Genomic DNA, 21,903 nt, shown 5'->3' on the forward strand with positions numbered 1-21,903 from the left:
CATTGCATTTACTCTCTGTGCCTTGACTAACACACATGTATCCATGACAATAATAAATTATTTGAGGAACCTCCCGTGAAAGGAAAAAGAACAGAATGTGACGCTTTAATTGTAGTGCACTGGATCAGAAACAACGAAATTAATTCTGTGCCACATTGATGTATTGCATCCTAGTATAATAAAATAATCATCAAATAAAAACGGTTTTGTGCCTCCTTTGCTATCAAGAGTGAAACACAAATCGAAGGCCCTTCAGTCTGGAACCGCGTGACCGCTACGGTCGCAGGTTCGAATCCTGCCTTGGGCATGGATGTGTGTGATGTCCTTTGGTTAGTTAGGTTTAAGTAGTTCTAAGTTCTAGGGGACTGATGACCACAGATGTTAAGTCCCATAGTGCTCAGAGCCATTTGAACAAATCGTAGACAGATTTTATGGGTCACCACTCAACAACATTGAAGCATTTTACATGGTCGAGAGTGCGGAGAGGAGCAGACGTTGTCGGCAGAAGGAGAGACAATGCAGTGTCTCAGCCCCCGCCGGTAGGCAGCAAACGGGTCCCAGAGAACTCAGACACATGCGGTGTTCAGAGGCAGATGGTCGGCAAAGAAATCTTTCACTAAAACGTTGTTGGACCAAACTGTTATTACCAGTGTGACAGAAAGCGAAATCTATTGTAGATTCGCTTGAATTACACTCATAGCTTCAGCACCGAGAGGAAAGGGGCGATAAAAACTTTGTAGACGTGTGCTTTTAGTTACCAGACGTCGTATCAGCTAGTCTCGCGTTTTGCCTCAAGACTACGGTCGTAGTCAAGAATAAAGAACTAAGACTGAAGTCAAGACTTCCTCTGGGAAGTGCCGCAGTCTACAGTGTTGCCAGACCGAGCATATTGCCGGACATAGGATTCTGAGAGGAGCACGACTGTATTGCCCACTTTACGTGAACGACTCGGCGGTCAGTTTTTTGCTCTAAGACTGTATCTACAACACATATTGCACGCTGAAGACCCAGAAGAATTAAAAAACAAAAGTAGTTTATGAGAGAACGTTAACTATAGCGTTCGAAGTATTCATAGTATTGTATACGTGTGTGCAAACGCCTTCCAATGCCCACTAAAGGAAGACAAGGATACACAGTCTAGCTTCGATATTATAAATTCGCCTCAGTTTGCGGATGAACTCAGACTTAGGTTCATAATCATTTAGAATATTTAGCAGTACTGTACCCATTGGGGTTAAACTCGTTTGCAACCAATGATTCTCACAGCTACAGGAACACTACTTGTGATACCTCATAGACCAAATACTTACGCAGTGCTATCAGACGAAAAGATCAACCTGACACAAACTGTGGGAAGTTTCTTTTACAACCTTCGTACCTGGCTAATGAGCTTTTTCCTATTTGAGATGTCTGTGAACATTGCTGATTGAGACGATTTAAGACGAAACTAAATTCCTTCAGCTACGACAATGTTTAAAGAAATCGTCTTAACGGCACTAAATCGTGGTTTGTGAATCGTTTACCGGCCGTACTCTGCCGCATTTCGCTGGCTGGAAGGCAAAAGGCTTACTGACAAATTTCACAAAAGGAAAAGAGGGACGAAATGTCTCCCACTGGAGGGTCATGTTGTTTTATTTAAATGATTTCAAAATCAGGTAAAACAAAGAGTCAGGTTGTCAGTTTAAGCACATTACTGTTGTCAGTATGATGTTGCACTGCCCAGGGCCTGTAATGATAAGGGGCCCGTTTAGGTCAGGCATATTGTATACAGAAGTGGAAGAGAGAGCACCACTAAATTCTAACCTGTATGCATTGCATACACACAGAAATTACTGTTACAGTGTACTTATGGAGCCCAATGAGCGAATTTCGTATTTTCCGGTGAGAAAGAGAACTGGCAAACAGTCTTCGCTACATTAGGTTACTTAATCTGGTGTCACTCTGAGCTAGAATTTATCGTCAGCGACGAAGTGTAAGGTCAATGAGTCGGATGCGAGTTTTGTAACTGTGAAATACTTTCCTACATTATAGAAGCGAATATTAAATTTGAACTAATATTGCGGAAATTTTGTACTTGGATACTTAGAATGAAAATCTTTCCGTTTATTGCAAAGGAAAACAATTGATTTTCTAAAACATTGTCTATCATACACAACTTGAAAAAGGTTATGTCGACCAAATCATATGGAAGAACTGACAGCGACGTATGTCGGAAGGCAGTAAGATCTCTTGCCTTTGGGTTTGGCAATACTCGATAGCCATTTCTAGGCGCAAGTAAATGAAGAAAGGCACCGCGTTTTTGTTATCAAGTAACGTCTTCATCAACTACTTTAGTTTTAATGTAATCTACGAGTAATTACTGATGTTTGATATTAACCTGAAAAGTATTCTTTAGACAGGGAAGGAACTGTGATGGGTTCGTATCTCTGTCACGGAACTTCACATCATGCATTTCATCTTTAATTGCATGCACACTTTGTTACTTCAGAATAGAGGTATATCAGACATTTTTCGTGGTTAATTAACATGGACGAAAGGGTCCTTACAGAAGTCCCGGTTTATTACAAAAATTGTCGTCTTTTATTTTCAAGGTTAGATTAGGTTACTGGTATTGGCAAAAACTTCGGTAATTCATGACTCTTCATGGCTAGTCATCAATATGATATGATTAGATTAGATTACATTAGATCAATTCTTGTTTCATAGATCATGAACATGATTATCGTAATGATGTGGAACGTGTCATTTTAATGAAAGAGTTCTTTGGATACCATGATTCAATTTCTTTACGATTGTTTACTCTCTCTCTCTCATTCTTTTTGATTTTTATCTCTCTCTCTCTCTCTCTCTCTCTCTCTCTCTCTCTCTGTCACACACACACACACACACACACACACACACATTCTTTTTTTTATTTTTATTTGTTTGTTGTGCTCGACTATCGACGAGGCACGAAAACGTCTGTAAATTAATTTCTTAGTTTTGAGTACACTTACGAAAGAAATATAAAAACAACTATGAGAGTTACTGATTTATGATGCTTAGTTTGCAGTCAGTTCTGAGTATTATTAGCAATTACGCTCCAGTCCCTAAACCTAGCTACAGAGATGCGAATCAGACGCATTACGTATTCCAAGCCGTTGCAGCTGCGACTTGGAGACACCAGCTATGGTCAGTTCCCAGCCCGCTGTAAGATCACATCGGTTCGTCTTCTTCCTGCTGGTATTGCAACTGAGATTTGGCAACAAGACAATGTATGTTTGGCAACTCTGTGATCGACGAGTTACTTCCTGGTGTACACGGAATTAAGCCTCAAAGTTTACTTGATTTTACTTGTTATTTCCATTGAAAAATCTGAGTTGTTATCGCTTGAGGTGTAACAAAATATTGTAAATTTACGGTTTTCAGCCCAGGAAAGTCGTTGCACGTGGAAATCGCAACTAATCTCGTCCTTCAAATAGCGGTTTACGAGTTGTAGCCACTATCGGTCTCGTAAGAGGAAGATAAGACACATACTTCTTCGCCAGCTCTGTGGTAAGGTACTGACCTGTGAAACAGCGTCTGTTATGGTTCACAGATCCAGTCTCAGTGAGTATAGCGTTTTTATTCCTTCTATGAAAGAGCTACAAACAGTCAGATCAAACATCGATAAGGAAATCGCAAGAAAATACTTTCGGCTCATAGTGCAATGGCGAGAAACTTACTATGCTGAACAACAGGTAACGCCTCTTTCCGCTGCTGACAAGCAAATTTTGGGTTTCTAGGAATACATAACTTTATTTATGAAATGCCACATTTGCATACCTGTTGAGTATGACACAGCATACCAATTAAACACAGACCCAATCGAAATCAAAGTGAGTAGTATTTTACTAATTCGTGCCGACAGAGACATGCTTCTGCACAGATACCCAGTTTTATCAAAACAGATTTTCGTCGTAAGGTTATCGTGGGTAGTTTTATTACATTTCTTATAATAAAGTGCACAATTTTCGTAAGGTTTCTTTTAGTGTTGTTAAAACAATAATAAACATGAGAGAGAAATTAATCATCAATGATATATGCGAATTCTCTGATGTTATCTATAACAGTCTGACAATGCACATGCAGTTTGTTGATTACATGCATGTAGATAACTTGTTCTGAGTTAAACCTCTCAAACAAGGTTTGAAGAAGAATAAAATGCCTCTACCAGACGACAGTTAATGCAGAAAATACTTTTCTGACTATTTTGGCACGATGCGCTCTCCCCATACATAATAAAAAAGCTTCGAGATGCATCTGCGGCCTGGCCGTCCATTAAACCTGAAAAGAACAAAATGTCGCAGAAGTTAGCCATTTTTCCACATGAGGCTATTTTGGGTTGAGAAGTGAAGGGAATTATGTTCAAAGTTCCATTAAATTGGTAACTTCAGCAGACGGCAGAATTGCGTTTTAAAAAATGTAACAGCGAATGTAATGGAACCCGCGACTTTTTATCTACAGTGCGCGACACTTACTGTGACGCTACTAGCTGTCGTCTAACTACAGCACCTCCAGAAGTCAAGAACAGTTTCTCCAGAACTTGTGCGTTCCACAGTGCTGTGAGATAATGCATATGGCCGGATGTAGACTTCTGAGAGACAGACAGTTACAGCTTTTCTTTTGCACTGCAGGACGTTTTTAACAAACACATAGCGCAATAGAGTAGCTCAAATGGAAAGGAACACTTCCTATTAAAATTTCTGCATCCTACACTATTAGCAGTTCGGTGTAGGTGGCAGTTGCGTGATTTTATTTCGGTGATTACAAAACAGTCGAATGTATGCACTGGGTAGCCGAGGCAGCTAGTTCATGGCAATACGGTCAACCAAGTAAATGATTGTACTGAACATGCTGCAAACCACTACAGGGAGCCTGTGGGTCAGACTTCTCATGGAGTGTGCCGCATGGTTGTTATGATAGATAAATGAGTTGTATGGCAGAGGAGTTGGTGGTCCGTTGGAATGATGCCGGGTACCTGTGCTGCTGGTGTGGGTTCGATTCCAGCTTCTACCGACGATTTTTAATAGGGATAGATAGACTCTATTCTCTTCTGGCTACTCAAAGTGAAGAAGATATAATGGCATAGTGATCTGAAATTCACATTAAACATGATATTCCTTCTCTACCATGTAGACGTTAGGTTGAACCACAATAAGTCAGGATTGGCGAAATGTGGGAACTCTATCACCAGTAACCTTTCTAATACTAGTTATTTATTTCTAATAACGAAACAAACGCTATGTAGGGTCACAGGACCCTTATTCCATCTTTTATTTGAGCTTTTGTATGTCGATAAAATTGGTTCTGAACTTGGAATGCAACTCAGACCGCCCTTAACGCGGAATTTGTTCCCTTCGTGACAATACAGCTCGACTACAATTTGTTGTTTGTTCAAAACTGCAGATTCCTCATCTCCACATATTGCGCGTGAATGGGTTCGAATGCTGGCCCGGCACTAATGTTTTCATTATGTATCATCAAGCTCTAGCATGAGAACACTTATCTCCTGGTGGATAATAATTTCGATTTTTAATGCATTTTCATTCGTTGTCAACACTAACGATATCTGACGTTTTTGACTCTCAGTCAGGCACACAACTATTTGAGAGATCACTGTAAGTTCAAGGATGTTATTCCGAGTGGAGAAAAAATTCGGTAGCTGACGTCTCTCTGTGTGTAGTCAACAACGATATTTGTGGGGTTCGATTCCCAGTCAGCACTGAACTCTTCGTCATATTATTTCTAGTTCAAACATGCTCACATGTCGCTGGTGATGTAACAAACCCATATTTAACGTTCGTTTTGTCTAGAATATAACAGCGATTGGTTCCGGGTTGGAGTCCTGGGATGGAAGAAAATAATGTTTCGTCTCGTCATTTCCATTAAAACATCTAGCTACTGCCGCGAATATCCGATATGTCACAGTTGATTGAGCTTCGATAACAATCCGATTAGTTTCTGGGTTCGAATCCCTGTCCAACACAAAGCTTTACCTCACGGCGTTTCAAGTAAGTTACTTGTGAAGAAGCAATATTTAACATGCTGGGTAAGAATTCGCGTCCTTAAAAATGTTTACGTTATGTAATTTAAAGTTGATATTTGCTAACTGATACTGTCTTAGATCGAGGTATATCATTCTCTGTATGCCTAGTCATGAATGACTGCTAGTTTCCGTCAGTCACGAAATCTTAGTCTGCATGACCTGGGTTTGAATCCATATGCAGAACGAGACGGTTCGTCGTGTCATTTGAAGTTCATACAAATTCTCAACTAGCTGCTCGTGAATTACTTAATTTTTAATGTCATTTTGTGTTAAATAATAAGTACGGTATGTTACTTTGAAGGGGAAATCATGAATACGACGAACTTACTACGTAAAAATGAGAGTGGTAACATTTCAGGTATGTCATTTATTGCAATAAATGTGAGCTTACAAGCCTTAAGGACAGTCTTACCTGTGATAAGGTGTTCCCTGATATTTGTGGTATCATGGTATTACTTTGCATCTTGGGTTATTGCGATATAGAGCAGAGTTTTCTAGTGGTGACTTGTTGGAGCCATTTTCAATAGTCAAACGACTGTACCAAAGACCGATTAGAGGACCTGCTACACAGCTACGGTATGAGGGTTGCATGCCATTCAGGCGAAATGCAATTCAGGTCGTTTGGATACTTTTGAGCATTATTGTACAATGGCAGACTCACTCCTCCGATAAAAATAGGTCGATCCGTACGTCAAGGTTGCCCTTTATCAACGATTTTGTACGCCTTTTAGAATCCTTGCTATGTGGACTAAGACAACGTTTCGTAGGGTTGTCCATAGAGCGCTACCGATTCTGTTGCACGGCCTATGCTGACGATGTAGTCATCTGTTTACCTAATGCCGACGATGTTCGAGCTGTTATGACGTGGGTAGCGACTTATGGTGAGGCGTCGGGTAGCGCTTTAAACGTACGTTAGTCACAAGTTATGTTCATTGGCACGGGACTTCCCGTGGAGTGCGTTACACCTCTCACCACCGTTGATACCATTCGCTGTTTGGGAATAGATTTTTCATCTGATCTCCGGCGTTCAGTCACCATCAACTGCCGACGCCTCCTTTTAATGATCAGAGCAGGTCTTATAGACCATCGCCTTTGCTCCCCAGACATTCTCCAACGAACCCGGTATGTCAATATATGTATCGCATCCCGAGTTTCCCATGTAGCTCAAGTTCTGCCTTTCCCGCTTACTGTGGCACGTTGCATGTTGGCAGCGATGGCATCTTTCGTCAGCTCTGGGCTGTTGTTCAAAGTCAACTATGCAACCCTTACTCTTCCCCGTGAACGAGGTGGGATAGGTCTGTTTCACGTGCCGGACAGAGCTCGCGCCCTTTTTGTTAGCTCCCAGATGACGGTATGGACACGTTGCCCTACGAGCCTCACTGGTCTCCTCCTGTCGGCATATACGCCGGTCTCACTGTCAGCCCCAGTTATGATCTCGGATGTTCCGGACCAGTTCCATTATATAAGATACTTCTTTCTTGAACTCAGTTATCTACGCCTCACCTTACCAAGACAGCTTTTACTCAAGACAAAGGCAGTACACCATGTCCTCCAATTAGGTCGTCCACCTATCTCCATTGAACAAAAGTTCCCCCAGGTTGACTGGCGTCATGTATGGAGCGCGGTGTTCGCCTGTTACCTTGACACGAATGTTCAATCTGTCTGGTACATAACTGTCAATGGTAAGCATACCAACCAATCTCGCCTTCATCGTATCCATCTCGCCCAATCACCTCTATGTTCCAGGTGTGGAGTGCCAGACAATGACGAACATCGGTTTGTTTGCGGACCGGCGGCGGAGGTTTGGCAATTGATTCGTCGTATTGTTGGTTTTCTAACGCGGGTCATTCCGCATCGGATTACTCCCCTTTCATTATTATTTCCGAAACGTGACTATTTTCCTCGGACAAAGACCAATGCTGTGAATTGGATTCGCGGGCAGGCCATTCACTACCTATTTGGACAAACTGTAGACTCTGTACTCGATTTTTGGACATACCTCAATGACCGTCATTATGTCGTTGTCCGTCACACAAAATACAGAGAATTTTTCTTGAACTTCCTTTGGAGTGCTTTCCATGACCCGCCTCGCAACTGGAATGTGTTAAGCCAAGAGAGAAGAAGGTTTCCTGTTTCTGAACAACTGAACGGAACACATCAATTTCGAGAAGACGTGACTCAGCATATTACCAGCGGGGCGCAGACGGCCTCTGATCAACTACACAACAAAAATAAACAAAAAATAAATAAATAAAAATAAATTTCAGAAAAAGGAAGATTTTGTTTTGTTTGTAAGTATAGCCCTAACCTTGATTTCCCATATTTCCCCTGGTATATAGGCAGCTCTCTGAGGTAGGTTTAGTCAGGAGCCAACGCCTGAAGTGGACCAGATTTTTTTGTTATAGTATGAAAATTGGCGGTGGCACTTGGTTTTTTTTTTAAGTTCCATTTTCTAAGGGGCTTTAAAATTAGAGAGGAAAAAGCGGTAAAAAACAAAAAATAAAAACAAAAAAGTTAAAAAAGATGGATAGAGCGTCTGCCATGTAAGCAGGAGATCCCGGGTTCGAGTCCCAGTCGGGGTACACATTTTCAACATGTCTCCAATGAAGTATATCAACGACTGTTTGCAGCTAAGGTGTCCATTTCCTTATCGTTTCAAAAATTAATGTGGCTATTCTTTAGCACATTATAGTGTTCCGTTTCAGTAGCCAGTATCTGAGAACTGCAGACTTCATCAAATTCTTCCCTCTGCTTAGCAGATAGAAATGTTTGTTTTTTTTTTTTTTTGTAAACATCAAGTGGATGGTGCTGTGTAATGGAGGCAGACGCTATTGTAGCTCGGCAGAGTTGGTACTTAGAAAATGCCAACCTGATGAGACGTTTCTCCATCCTTACAAGTCAGTGCACGTTGCTTGTTACAGCCCTTGCAGTGGCTTGTAGCTCGCGCAGCATAGGCTGGATAGTCAGTGATGCTAATCCGCTGCAGCTGAGTTGGAAAGTACTTCACGCATTAAGCGCTGCTACTCATTACGAGCAAGTATTGGTTGCAGCAATTCATGTAGCCAGTGGGGGGGAAGAGGAGGCTGATGAGAGAGTGAGCTTCCACCACAATGTCATCGCAGGCTTCACCAGACGCCACAAGTGAAGAGAACTTTTTTTGATGGTTGTTGCAGCACTTCGAGTGGCCGCTAGCGCGGGCGGCGGAGGCGGGCGAGGCGGTGACTCTGACGCTGCTGCAGCACAGCCGCTACTTCGGCCGCGAGCGCGCGCTCGGCGCCTACAGCCTGCTGCTGCAGCAGGTGCTGCGCGACGGCCGCCTCGCGCTCTGCGACACCATGCTCGACTCCAACAACAAGCCGCTGCCCGTGAGTACATTCAACCACTCTAATAGTACTTCAGCAATTCAGCTATGCGTTTCGAGAGACAATGACTTTTCAGCATCTGCTATTGAGTTCGCGCCAACCGTCGACGTTATTGTGTTCAGTGTAGTGTGTGTGTGTGTGTGTGTGTGTGTGTGTGTGTGTGTGTGTGGCCTGACAGCAAATGAGTCGTAGCTGTCAAGCAACTTCCGCGCCAACCGCCAGCGGCGCTGTGTATCATAATAAACACATATCAAAAAAAGGTTTACGTCACCTCGGTTCCGAGAGTACCGGAACCAGTACAGAAAATTGGAATAGAGGTCAACATAAACAACATTTTCACCGTTTTTATTGCTCATGAAAACCACACATTCCATGTTGTACCACAACACAGCGAGATCTTCAGAGATGGTGGTCCAGATTGCAGTACACACACGTGCTTCTAATACCCAGGAGCACGTCCTCTTGAACTGATGCATGACTGTATTCGTCGTAGAATACTATCCACAAGTTCATCAATCTACTGTTGGTCCAGATTGTCCCACTCCTCAACGGCGATTCGGCGTAGATCCCTGAGAGCGGTTGGTGGGTCACGTCATCCATAAACAGTCCTTTTCAATATATCCCAGGCATGTTCGATAGGGTTCATGTCTGGAGAACATGCCGACCACTCTAGTTGAGCGACGTCGTTATCCTGAAGGAAGTCATTCACAATATGTGCACGATGGGGGCTCTAATTGTCGTCCATGTAGACGAATGCCTCGCCAATATGCTGCCGATATGGTTGTACCATCGGTCGGAGGATGATATTCACGTATTGTACAGCCTTTACGGCGCCTTCCTGACCACCAGCTGCGTACGTGGTCCCCAACAGATTGCCACGCCAAAACAGCAGGGAGCCACCTTGCTGCACCTGCTGGACAGTGTGTCTAAAGCGTTCAGCCTGACTGGGTTGCCTCTAAACAAGTCTCCGACGACTGTCTGGTTGAAGGTACATGCGACACTCATCGGTGAAGAGAACGTCATGCCAATCCTAAGCGGTTCATTTGGCATGTTGTCGGGCCCATGTATACCGCGCTGCATGGTGTCGTGGTAGCAAAGATGGATCTCTCCATAGACGTCGCGAGTGAAGTTGCGCACAATGCAGCCAATTGCGCACATTTTGAGTCGTACACGACGTTCTGTGTCTGCACGAAAAGCATTATTCAACGTGGTGGCGTTGCTGTCAGTGGCCATCTACTGCAGTACTAGCCCTTGGGTGGCTTGAGCGCGGCAAGTCATCAACAGTTCCTGTCTCTCTGTATCTCCTCCAGGTCCGAACAACATGGCTTTGGTTCTCTCCGACACGCCTGGACATTTCCCTTGTTGAGAGCCCTTCCTGGCACAAAGTAACAATGCGGACGCGATCGAACCGCTATATTGACCGTCCACACGAGCCGTGTACCTCCTTCCAGGTGGAATGACTGGAACTGATCGACTGTCATACCTCCTCCGTCTAGTAGGCGCTACTCATGCATGGTTGTCTACATCTTTGGACGGGTTTAGTGACATCTCTGAACAGTCGAAGGGACTGTGTCTGTGATACAATACACACAGTCAACGCCTATCTTCAGGAGTTCCGGGAACCGGGGTGATGCAGAACTGTTTTGATGTGTGTATTTTTACATTCTCTCGTACTGTTTAGTCTTTGGCATCTGAATGTCCATATGATTTTGTATAGTCTATGTTTTTAGATTGTGTGATCATTTATGTCACTCCAGAATACAGTGTCAAGACCGTTCTTCCGACTTGCTTCTTTCTTATGAAAAGAATAGATTGCTACTGATCATACGGTGGAGATGTTGGAGACAGGCACAGCAAAAGGGCTGCTAAACAAGTAAGCTTTCACCCAAAAGACATTCTGAACTAGACAACATACACTCACGCAAGCGCAACTCTCTCTCACACACATAACCATTATCTCTAACTGCCGAATGTGTGGGAGTGTGCGTTGCGACATACACTCGCGCGAGCGCAACTCCCACACACATACTCATACACACATGCACACACACACACACACACACACACACACACACACACACACACACACACACACACATGACCACTGTTCTGGCAGCTGAATGTGTGCGTGTCTCCGAATGTGTGGGGGGTACTATCGAATGCTACCATTATTTTAACTTACTACACCATTGTTAAAGTTTTTTTTGTGATATGTTACAATACAGCATCACCGGTCTACTGCGGTCTAACTGTGTTGGTGAGGCAGTAAATTTCCACAGGGCAGTGACTGCGTCACTGCAATTCACTTTGGAGGTGTGGCGGTGGGACTTGTAGTCCCGTACCACCCTCTGACGGTAACAGTACTACATGAGTCAGGCAGAAAAATTTAGCCTAACATGGGCAGGTATGATTGGAAAGTATTGGACGTAGAATGGGGGCTAGTCCCGCCAAAGGATGCGTCCGTGGTGGGCGTGCCAGACCTATCGTTAGCCATGGTCGGAATCCGTTTCCTCTAGGATGGTTAGGGGAACCGGATGTCGATGCCAGCGGCGTGGAAGTGTGGTCCCAACGTGGCGTAACCCATAGACAGTGTCCCGCAAGGCATCCACTTTCTCATAGAGCCGCCGCGCGTTGTTGCGTATGGTCGTCTTTAGGGGGACGATATCCGCTTCCTCGTGGAGAGTGACAATTCTCGTGAGTGGCGGGGCGTGCAGGCTCCACCTGAGCACCTTGTTCTGCAGGCTCTGCAATGTCCGCATCCTGATGACACTAATCGTGGCCCATGCAGCAAATCCATACGTGAGGGCAGGCAGGATAACTGTTCGGTAAATGCGGAGCTTGGTATGCAGGTTAAGTTCCCTACTGCGAAAGAGCGGGTAAAAGCCCTGGTTAGCTTTTGCCCCTTGTTGGTGACATACTCCGCATGACAGTGGAAGAGCAACTTGTGGTCCATCTGGACCCCGAGATAGGTGGTTGTCGGGGACCAGGGCACCTGCACACCTGCAATCGAGATATTGCGGAGGAGGACTGGGCGCCGTTTCGTGGAGTAAACTGCCGTAGTTTTGGCGGCATTGAGAGCTATATTGTTTGTCCCGCACCAGGTGATAGTGGCGTCCACCTGTCGCTGGAGGCGGGCGACGGCGGCGTCAGTAACGCGGCCAGTGGTGTATAGCGCTGTGTCGTCAGCGTATTGTGCAAGGTGGCACTCGGGGATGACCGGCATATCATTGACATAGATAATAGGATGGGAGATAGCACCGATCCTTGCGGAGTGCCTGCCGACAACTGGCGAATGCCAGAATGCATTCCCCGTTCAGCCAGTAGGAAAGTCCTACCACGGTGGAAGTCCTCCACGATCTTGACATACATATCCGGAATAGGGGTCTGTGTCAGCATCTTGTGTGTGAGGTTGTCTTGCCAGATCTTATCGTAGGCAGTTTGCAAGTCTAGTGGTGTATAGCGCTGTGTCGTCAGCGTATTGTGCAGGGTGGCACTCGGGGATGACCGGCATATCATTGACATTGATAATAGGATGGGGGACAGCACCGATCCTTGCGGAGTGCCTGCCGACAACTTGCGAATGCCAGAATGCATTCCCCGTTCAGCCAGTGGGAGGGTCCTACCACGGTGGAAGTCATCTACGATCTTGACATGCATATCCGCAATAGGGGTCTGTGTCAGCATCTTGTGTGTGAGGTTGTCTTGCCAGATCTTATCGTAGGCAGTTTGCAAGTCTAGAACAGCGGCAGCTGACGATCTGTGCTTCTTCATTAATTATACGCACGATCAGAATATTTCACCTGCGAGTTAAAAGTTCTAATTCAAAAAAAAAAAAAATGGTTCAAATGGCTGTGAGCACTATGGGACTCAACTACTGAGGTCATTAGTCCCCTAGAACTTAGAACTAGCTAAACCCAACTAACCTAAGGACATCACAAACATCCATGCCCGAGGCAGGATTCGAACCTGCGACCGTAGCGGTCTTGCGGTTCCAGACTGCAGCGCCTTTAACCGCACGAGTTCTAATTCATATTCGACTTAGGGAGTGACTGCTTGCCTAACCTGTTCAGCAGACACTGTTACCATAATAAAGAATTTTGTTCCGTTGAACCCTCCTTTAAAAAAATTCAAGACGTATTCATGGGATCTGCCGACCCACAAAAAGAGTTTCACAGTGAAAAATGATGCAATCTGTTCGAAATTCTCAGGATAACAAGTATAAGATATAGTGGAGATCGGGTAATACACACCGTGTACAAGAACCAACAATATGAATGGAAGATCAAGAACGAAAGCCTCGGATTAAATAGAGTGTGAGACAGTGCAGTCTTTTGCCTCTGCTGATCAATTATTACATCGAAGAAGCAACGATGGAAGTAAAAGAAAAGATGATAGTTTGACTTAAAATTCTTCTGTTAACCGATATTTTGGTGGTGATTGACCTGTCTGTATCATAATAAATTAAGAAGACGTGGGCCTTAATCCAAGCCCCTTGAACTGATCATGACAGCGAGGCAACTCGTCACCGAAGTCCCGGTAACACTAAGAATTTATGGAGTACATGAGATCTAACGAAAGCAGTCCGCTCAAGGGATCGACTCCTCAAACTAGCCACCTCATGGGTGTGATTCCTCAAACTACAGTCTGATGAAATATCTCGCTAGGAAACTACATCCCACCGAGGAACACACAGAATTGTATGAGAAGGATCAAATAATTCGTTCGACTTATGCAAGGTCAGCAGTTCATATGTTTATCAGCTTTTGCATAAAGTCTCTCTTGAACGTAACAATAGGACGGTTGTCATAATTAAGTGCCAATACTACCTGGTGCAGTTATGTTTATCATCTCCCTGCTTAAGCTAGTTTGGTAAATATTATGAACAAACAGACAGAGTGGCAATGGCATACCGTCTTTCTGCACGAATTAGAGGCTTTGCGCAATTCCGCCCACGCTCCACGCTGTAGACTGCGACACGTAGACGAAGCATTGATCATTTAGCCGCTTTGGCTGAATGGAAAAGAAGACCTGCATAAGTTCCATCACCATATTAACAGCCTGCATAAGAACATCCAGTTCAAGATACAACAAAAAAGGAACTGTGCTATTCCGATCCTGGACGTGAAGGATTAAAGAACTCCTTAAGGGACAACTGGAAGACGAGGTTGGCGGAAACTTATCCACAAAATCCGATATCTACACTCCCAATTCCGTCATAATCCGGCTCAGGAAAGTTCCATCCTACACCTGCTGAACGCTCGAGCCCACCTCACAATGCTAAAAACATTCTGAAACAAGAACTGAGAAACCTGCATGACACCTTCCAAGCTGCCAATGAAACAGTGAGAGGAGACTTAAAGTTCAGTAAAAAGCTAGATACACAAAATGCAAGAAACGAACAGCTCTCGTGCTTCACTGGAGAGGCATCAAACCAGTTTTCCGAAGTGTCCGGAAGATTAATGATTTATAAACGCTCTCAAAATCACATATACAAACGACATACCGTGTGAATGCGATGCCGCCTACTTTGGAGAAACCAGAAGGCCTTTAGTAGTCGTATAGCAGAGCATGAACGCAATGTTCAATCGTGGTAGCAGAACGGAATGGCACTAGAAGAGCAGACTATTTTGTTTCAAGAAGCACGAATACTTGCTGTGGATGTGCATACGCAAAATAAGAGAGGCAATCGAAATCACGAAGCAGCCTGACAACATCAGAAGGGAGGACGGCTACAGGCTCCCAGCTTCCTTGCTGCCAGCAGTCCCGGTATGACGGGCCGCGTGTGGACACCGTGTAGCGGCCTCATAGCACACTGCGCCGATCGGCCAAACTAAAAGCCTGTGTAAAACTGAGTCGCTTCTCCGCAACTAACGGAAGGAAATGCGGACCCCATGAGTTGATCGCTGATTCGTAGCGGGTTACGAACTACCAGCAAGCCATGTAGCTCAGAAATAGTCAGTCACGTACCCCCTCCCTAATACCCAACAACTTATTTTAAGCACAATAAAAACTAGTAAATGCGACGTCGGTGGTCTAGCGTTGTTATAAAAGCGATATACTGAAGCACCCACTTCCCAGATAATTACTCTTTGTCCTGAGGTAGACCAACCTAACTTGGGTGACCAGTCAATTTATTATAGTACTTCAAGTATTTCGGAAGATGACACGTTACAGTACATCCATAATAATTTTAATGAGACAGATACCGGTCGCAGCAACCTATGTGTTTTAGCTCTTGGTAGGCTTCTCAGATGTCTACTCACAGGTCACGTAATGCCCGTACATTATGGCACGGTTGTTTGTGGACGTGGATGAGTTCGTGTTCACAATGAGCGAATTTGGTGGCTAAGACATCAAGTCACTGTAGTATGATTCTGGCTTAGTGATACGGACAGTTATCCTTCTGAAACATGCCATCGCCATCGGGGATAACGTCAAACAGGAAGAGATGTAGATGGTCTGCAATAATGGTCACGCATTCCACTGCTGTCACTTGCCTTCGATTAGTGCGGCAGGTCCCATGGAAGGCCAGGTGACAGCCCCTCACAGCATTATACTGCCACCATAGAACGGTTTGGCCCGAAACTCTTGTGTCTGCAGCAGCTCTGTACTCTGTCGTTAGATCTGCCACAGCTCGCTGTCTATCCTGTATTACAGTACACACAAGCCTCCGACCACAGCGTTCTGTGATGACGCGTAGATGTCTAACATCGGGTCGACTGCTCGTGTTTCTACCGCTTTAATATAGTAGAAGCACACGACTGGAGCTCGCGGACAACCGACCAGTTTCGCCGTTTTCGAGGCGCTTGTTCTTACGCGCCGTGCTCTAACAGTCTTCCCTTTGTCTCACTCTCGCTTAAACGCTTTCCTTATCTCATTATATGCCAGCAACGCCAGTAGGCGGCATTCAGCCTCGCTTTGAGCGACGGACGTAATGCTTTGAGTGGTCAGTGTATTTACATTAAGCTAAATTTAGAGATCGCGTAGCAGGGAAGAGTAGATTGAATACCTCTCTGATGGGGAGGACTTGTCCGATGACATGACAAAAGAAGCTGCAGTCGGTATGGAAGACATAGGAGAACCAGCATTTGGAGTCAGAATATAAAGGGGCTCTGGAAGACATTAGATCAAATAAGGTTTGAAGGAATAGGCAACATTTCATCTGAATTTTTAAAATAATTGGGAGAAGTGGTAACCAGACAACTACTCTCCTTGGCGTGTAGAATCTACGAGCCTGGCGACGTACCATCAGACTTCCGAAAAAATACCATCCAGACAATTCCGCAAGTATATAGGACGGGTAGGCGAGAGAATTATCGCACAATCATCCTAACATTTCACGCATCCAAGCTGATTGTATTAGATGACGAACTGTTTGCTTTTAGGAACGGTAAAGGCACCAGAGAGGCAGCTCTGACGTTGTGCTTGATAATGGAAACAAGATGATGAAAACTTAAGACACACTCATAGGATTTATCGACCTAGAAAAAGCGTTCGACAATGTCGGATGGTGCAAGATATTCGAAATTCTGAGGAGAATAGGGGTAAGTTATGGGGAAAGACGAGTAACATACAACATGTACAAGAACCACAAGGGAACAACATGAGTGGAAAAAGATACAGTCTTTCGCCCCTACTGTTCAATCTATACATCGAAGTAGCAAGACTGGAAACTAAAGGAAAACTCAAGCGTGGGATTAAAATTCAGAGTGAAAAGACGTCAACGATAATATTCGCTGAAGGCAATGACGTCCTCAGAGGAGGTGAAGAAGAAATATAGGATCTGTTGAATGGAATAAACAGTCTAATGACTAAGAATATGGACTGAGGATAAAACGGAGAAAGACAAAATTAATGAGAAACAGCATAAATGAGAATAGTGAGATCCTTAACAGCAAAACTGATGATCAAGAAGTAGACGAAGTTAAGTAATTCTGCTGCCTTGGTAGCAAAATAATGAAGCAAGGAGGATATAAAAACGAAACTAGTCCATGAGAAGTTTGCTGGTATCAAACATAAGCCTTAATTTGAGGAAGAAATTTCTGAGAATATACGTTTAGAGCACAGCAGTATATGGTAGTGAATCGTAGGCAGTGGAACACCGAAACATGGCAGAACGCAGCGTCTGAGGTGTGCTGCAACAGGAGAGTGTTGAAAATTGATAAATAAGGTATGAGGAGGCTCTCCGCAGAATCAGCGAAGAAGGGAACATATGGAAAACACTGACAATAAGACGGGACAGGACGATAGTACATCTTTCAAGACATGAGGGAATGACTTCCATGCCACTAGACGGAGCTGCAGAGGCCAAAAACTGTAGGAGAAACAGAGATTGGAGTACATCTAACAAATAATTTATGACGTATGGCGCAAGTGCTACACGTATGGTGCAAGTGGTACTCCGAGATGAAGAGGTTAGTGCAGCAGAGGAACTCACGGCGGTTCGCACCAAACCAGTCACAACACTGATGGCTAGAAACAGCTACGACAGCTATGAAGAAGGTGGTGTGTATAAAACATATATCATTTCACTCATCTCCCTGTGTTTCATCGTCACTTTCTAACGTCTATTCACGCATTTATTTATGGTCACTCTATTGCGTATCGAATCACGCACTCACATCTCCCCGTCATTGACACCCTCGCCTTCAGTCAATGCTTCTCTTTTGCTCACTTCGCTTAGATACGTGCCACTGTCTCTGTTGTTATATATTCTGTATTTGTTTAGTTCAATCCTAGAGTTGTTGGTTATTACAACGTTCAGTAACGTAAATGCAGGCCCGCCCTGTTGGCCGTGCGGTCTAACGCAGGGCTTTCCGGGCGGGAAGTAGCGCCTGGTCCCCGGCACCAATCCGCCCGGCGAATTTGTGTCGGGGTCCGGTGAACCGGCCAGTCTATGGATGGTTTTTATGCGGTTTTCCATCTGCCTCGGCGAATGCGGGCTGGTTCCCCTTATTCCGCCTCAATTACACTATGTTGGCGATTGCTGCGCAAACAAGTTCTTCACGTACGCGCACACCACCATTACTCTACCACACAAACATAGGGGTTACACTCGTCTGGTGTGAGACGTTCCCTGGGGGGGGGGGGGGGGTTTCCAACGAACCATGGGTTCGGTGTGGGGCGGCGGAGGGGTGAAGTGGACTACGGTAGTAGTCGTGGGGTTGTGGACCACTGCGGCTACGGCGGGGACGGAGCCTCTCCGTCGTTTCTAGGTCCCCGGTTAACATACAATACAATACAATACAATAATATAAGATCAACCCTCGACTTCCACATGGAAGGACACCGCCAGGTAAACAGCAGTGTGATTATGGACAGCCGGCCGAAGTGGCCGTGCGGTTAAAGGCGCTGCAGTTTGGAACCGCAGGACCGCTACGGTCGCAGGTTCGAATCCTGCCTCGGGCATGGATGTTTGTGATGTCCTTAGGTTAGTTAGGTTTAACTAGTTCTAAGTTCTAGGGGACTAATAACCTCAGCAGTTGAGTCCCATAGTGCTCAGAGCCATTTGAACCATTTGATTATGGACAACGATAAGACATTTGCAATAGACTGTCTAACGTGGTTAAGCTCCAGAACTGTAAAAATAATAGCAAATTTATATGTCAAATCACAAGTCCATGAGTGAACAAAGATATTGGTAACCACATTATGGATTTTATAAAGTGTACAGACATGGAACTATGAGGAACTTTTAGATCTTCCTTGGCTAAGCAGCACGGTATTACCTAGGTTGGAGGCTACAATATGCAACTACAGAATGGATCGTGTATTCGACCCTGTGCAAGAGTGTTTACGTGTATTAGTCACCAACAAACTGTATTTACAATGTGTTCCACATTACACTTTGCCACTTGTTTCCATGTGGCGTCAGTTAACGGATAACGTACAGAACAACTGTTGTGTTTGATACCGTTCTGCAGTTTGTCTACTGGGGTAATAAGAATACCCAATAATTGACTGGCGTGTAGGTAAGTAGCCGGCCGTTGTGGCCGAGCGGTTCTAGGCGCTTCAGTCCGAAACCACGCGGCTGCTATGGTCGCAGGTTCGAATCCTGCGTTGGGCATGGATGTGTGTGATGTCCTTAGGTTAGTTAGGTTTAAATACTTCTAAGTCTAGGGGACTGATGACCTCAGATGTTAAGTCCAATAGTGCTTAGAGCCATTTTAACCATTTTGCAAGTAAGTCTGCCGGACTCTCAAGACCAAGGAAAGCTTATAAGTTATGCTCTCTCTGCAAACAGTTTTAAATATCTACCTATAAAGTACATGGAGATTCTTAACTCCGACTCTAACAGAGACAATATAAGTGTTACACAAAAGCGTTCTGTTACAGGTGGAGAAACTTATTTTTCTTAGTCCAGAACTTTTTTCTTCGCACTACCTTCCGATATAGATATCGCCAATTTGGGACTGGTTCCCACAAATAATGTTGTATCACAATTCTTAAGCAAAAGAACCAATGTATGAAACAGACACAAACCATACCCTATTTAAGAAACTACTCCTTTAAGTGCAGGTAACGTACTAAGTGTACGGAAAAGAAAACTGGAAACGGAGGACCTCAAAGAAAAGAAGAGAAAACTGGAGTATATGGAGAAAACAATCGCCATAAAAGAAGAATATAAGCTGCAATTGGAAAAGGAAGAAGCTGTAACGGATGTGCAGGCCAGTTTTACATATGGATTTAAACACACTGTATGGAGAAATCTGGCTACGAAGGGGCAATATAAAATATTGGCATTTGCAGTGATCATCAATGGAAAGTGGTTACGTGTTGGAATACTGGCCAAAATCAGTGGAATCGAGAATGTTTACTATATTAACGGGTACAAGAAAAATGTGTTTATTAAGCTATATTCCGATTTGGATTGGCTTAAAAAGGATCTAAGTGTAGCCAGCTGGATTTTGTCCACCTAGCAATAGAATAGACATTTTACGAGTTTAAAACTGGCGGAATAACTACTTTAATAGACACCCGTTTGCAGAAATTGTAAAATGAAAAGTTCTATACAGAAACTGCTCAAGAATATGGGGCAGAAGAGTTGCCGAAGATGTGGAATTCTTTACAATAGCGTCATCGTGGAGATAAGAGGAAAATAAAATCCCTGTATGCTCTCGCCTAGAAGAACTGCAGGAAGAAACTGAGCTTATAGTTAAACCCATAAAACATGTATTTTACAGGAAGAATATTAGATATGTATTAGAATTCGGGAATATTCCATCTCTGTATTTGTCAAATTATTTGTTGGAGAAAGAAATAGATGATTCAGAAGAGGCTTAAGTTATAATTAAAAATTAAATTGGACATTATTAAAATTACACCTAACAAAAATGAGGAAAGAGTTGTTTTCTGTGTGTAAATATATATGCAAAAGTTAATAAACATTTTGTACTAGAATATTCACGTCTTACTCATTAACGTACCAAAAATCCTAAGGTTTTCCTATACACAACGATATAAGTGCATGTGTTTCGGTTGTGGGAAGTCGGTGGTTAGATTACCCTGAAAAGTAATTGAAACTAGGTAGTTGAAAGCGTAGCGACCCACTTTTCTTACCTATATGAAGTGATCTTCCACACAAATACCACGAAACTGAATACAGACGGTGATCATTGTGATTCATATTAACAGACAGAATCGTGGATACATGTCGCTGGCGGTGTAGGCACGTAATAAAATCACCAAATTTAGAAAGTGATTTGGTTAAGGAACATGATATTAAGGCGTTAGTTGCAACTCCCTCATGCCGCTGCTAGATATTTCTCATGCTAACAAACAGTATTTGTAACGCATTCTATCTCAACGCCATCTCAGAGGTTTTGCAATACATCCACTGGGTTATAGGTTAGGGAGGATAATGGTTAATTGAGAATGATTACATACAGTAGACAGGAAACTATGGGATGAATCACTTTAAAAAAATGCAACGCTAGATCGCGGTCACAAAAAATGTACAAAATACACTGGCTCTTCAGGTCCGTAGTGTTATGCTTTCTGGTAGAAATGCTGTCTGCGATTTGGAATCAAGTCTTTCCATTCAACCACACCTGCATTGGACATGTATTTTAATGATTACAGCTATTGGTTAACCATATTTGTAGCACTCTCATATCTCTAAACAAGTCACCCTTTTCGAACCTAACTGCTACAGTAAAACTCCAGCGTGGTTTAAGACAGCCCCTGTGCATCTTGTAACTGTTCCTCAGTTTCTACCCTGCCCTACCGCTGAGCTTTATCGATGTGATCATCCCAATTTAAGTCCGAACTGGGTAGAAGTTGGAGAGCGCTATGTCTAAGACCTTCAGCAACCCGTGGAGGAACAGGGTGAGCTAAGTTAATGCAACAGAACCATGTTTTTTGATTACTCGATGGAAATGGGAGCATGTCATTGTAGCTCCGCAAACTGTGTACGATGTGTAAGGCCAACATCAACGAAGTTTTCTCCTGCAACACAAGATAGTAGAAAAGACA

General features: G+C 43.9%; 1 protein-coding gene across 1 annotated transcript in view; it reads left to right on the top strand.

Annotated features, from left to right (window-relative positions):
* LOC124625417 (otoferlin-like) overlaps positions 1–21,903 on the top strand; it is a 1,049,973-nt gene that overhangs the window by 680,557 nt on the left and 347,513 nt on the right. Inside the window, exon 3 of the mRNA XM_047149169.1 lies at positions 9,241–9,432. Coding sequence (XP_047005125.1) covers positions 9,241–9,432 — 192 coding nt within the window. The remainder of the gene's footprint in view (positions 1–9,240; positions 9,433–21,903) is intronic.

This window comes from Schistocerca americana, chromosome 1 (assembly GCF_021461395.2).
Source record: "Schistocerca americana isolate TAMUIC-IGC-003095 chromosome 1, iqSchAmer2.1, whole genome shotgun sequence".
NCBI lineage: Eukaryota > Metazoa > Arthropoda > Insecta > Orthoptera > Acrididae > Schistocerca > Schistocerca americana.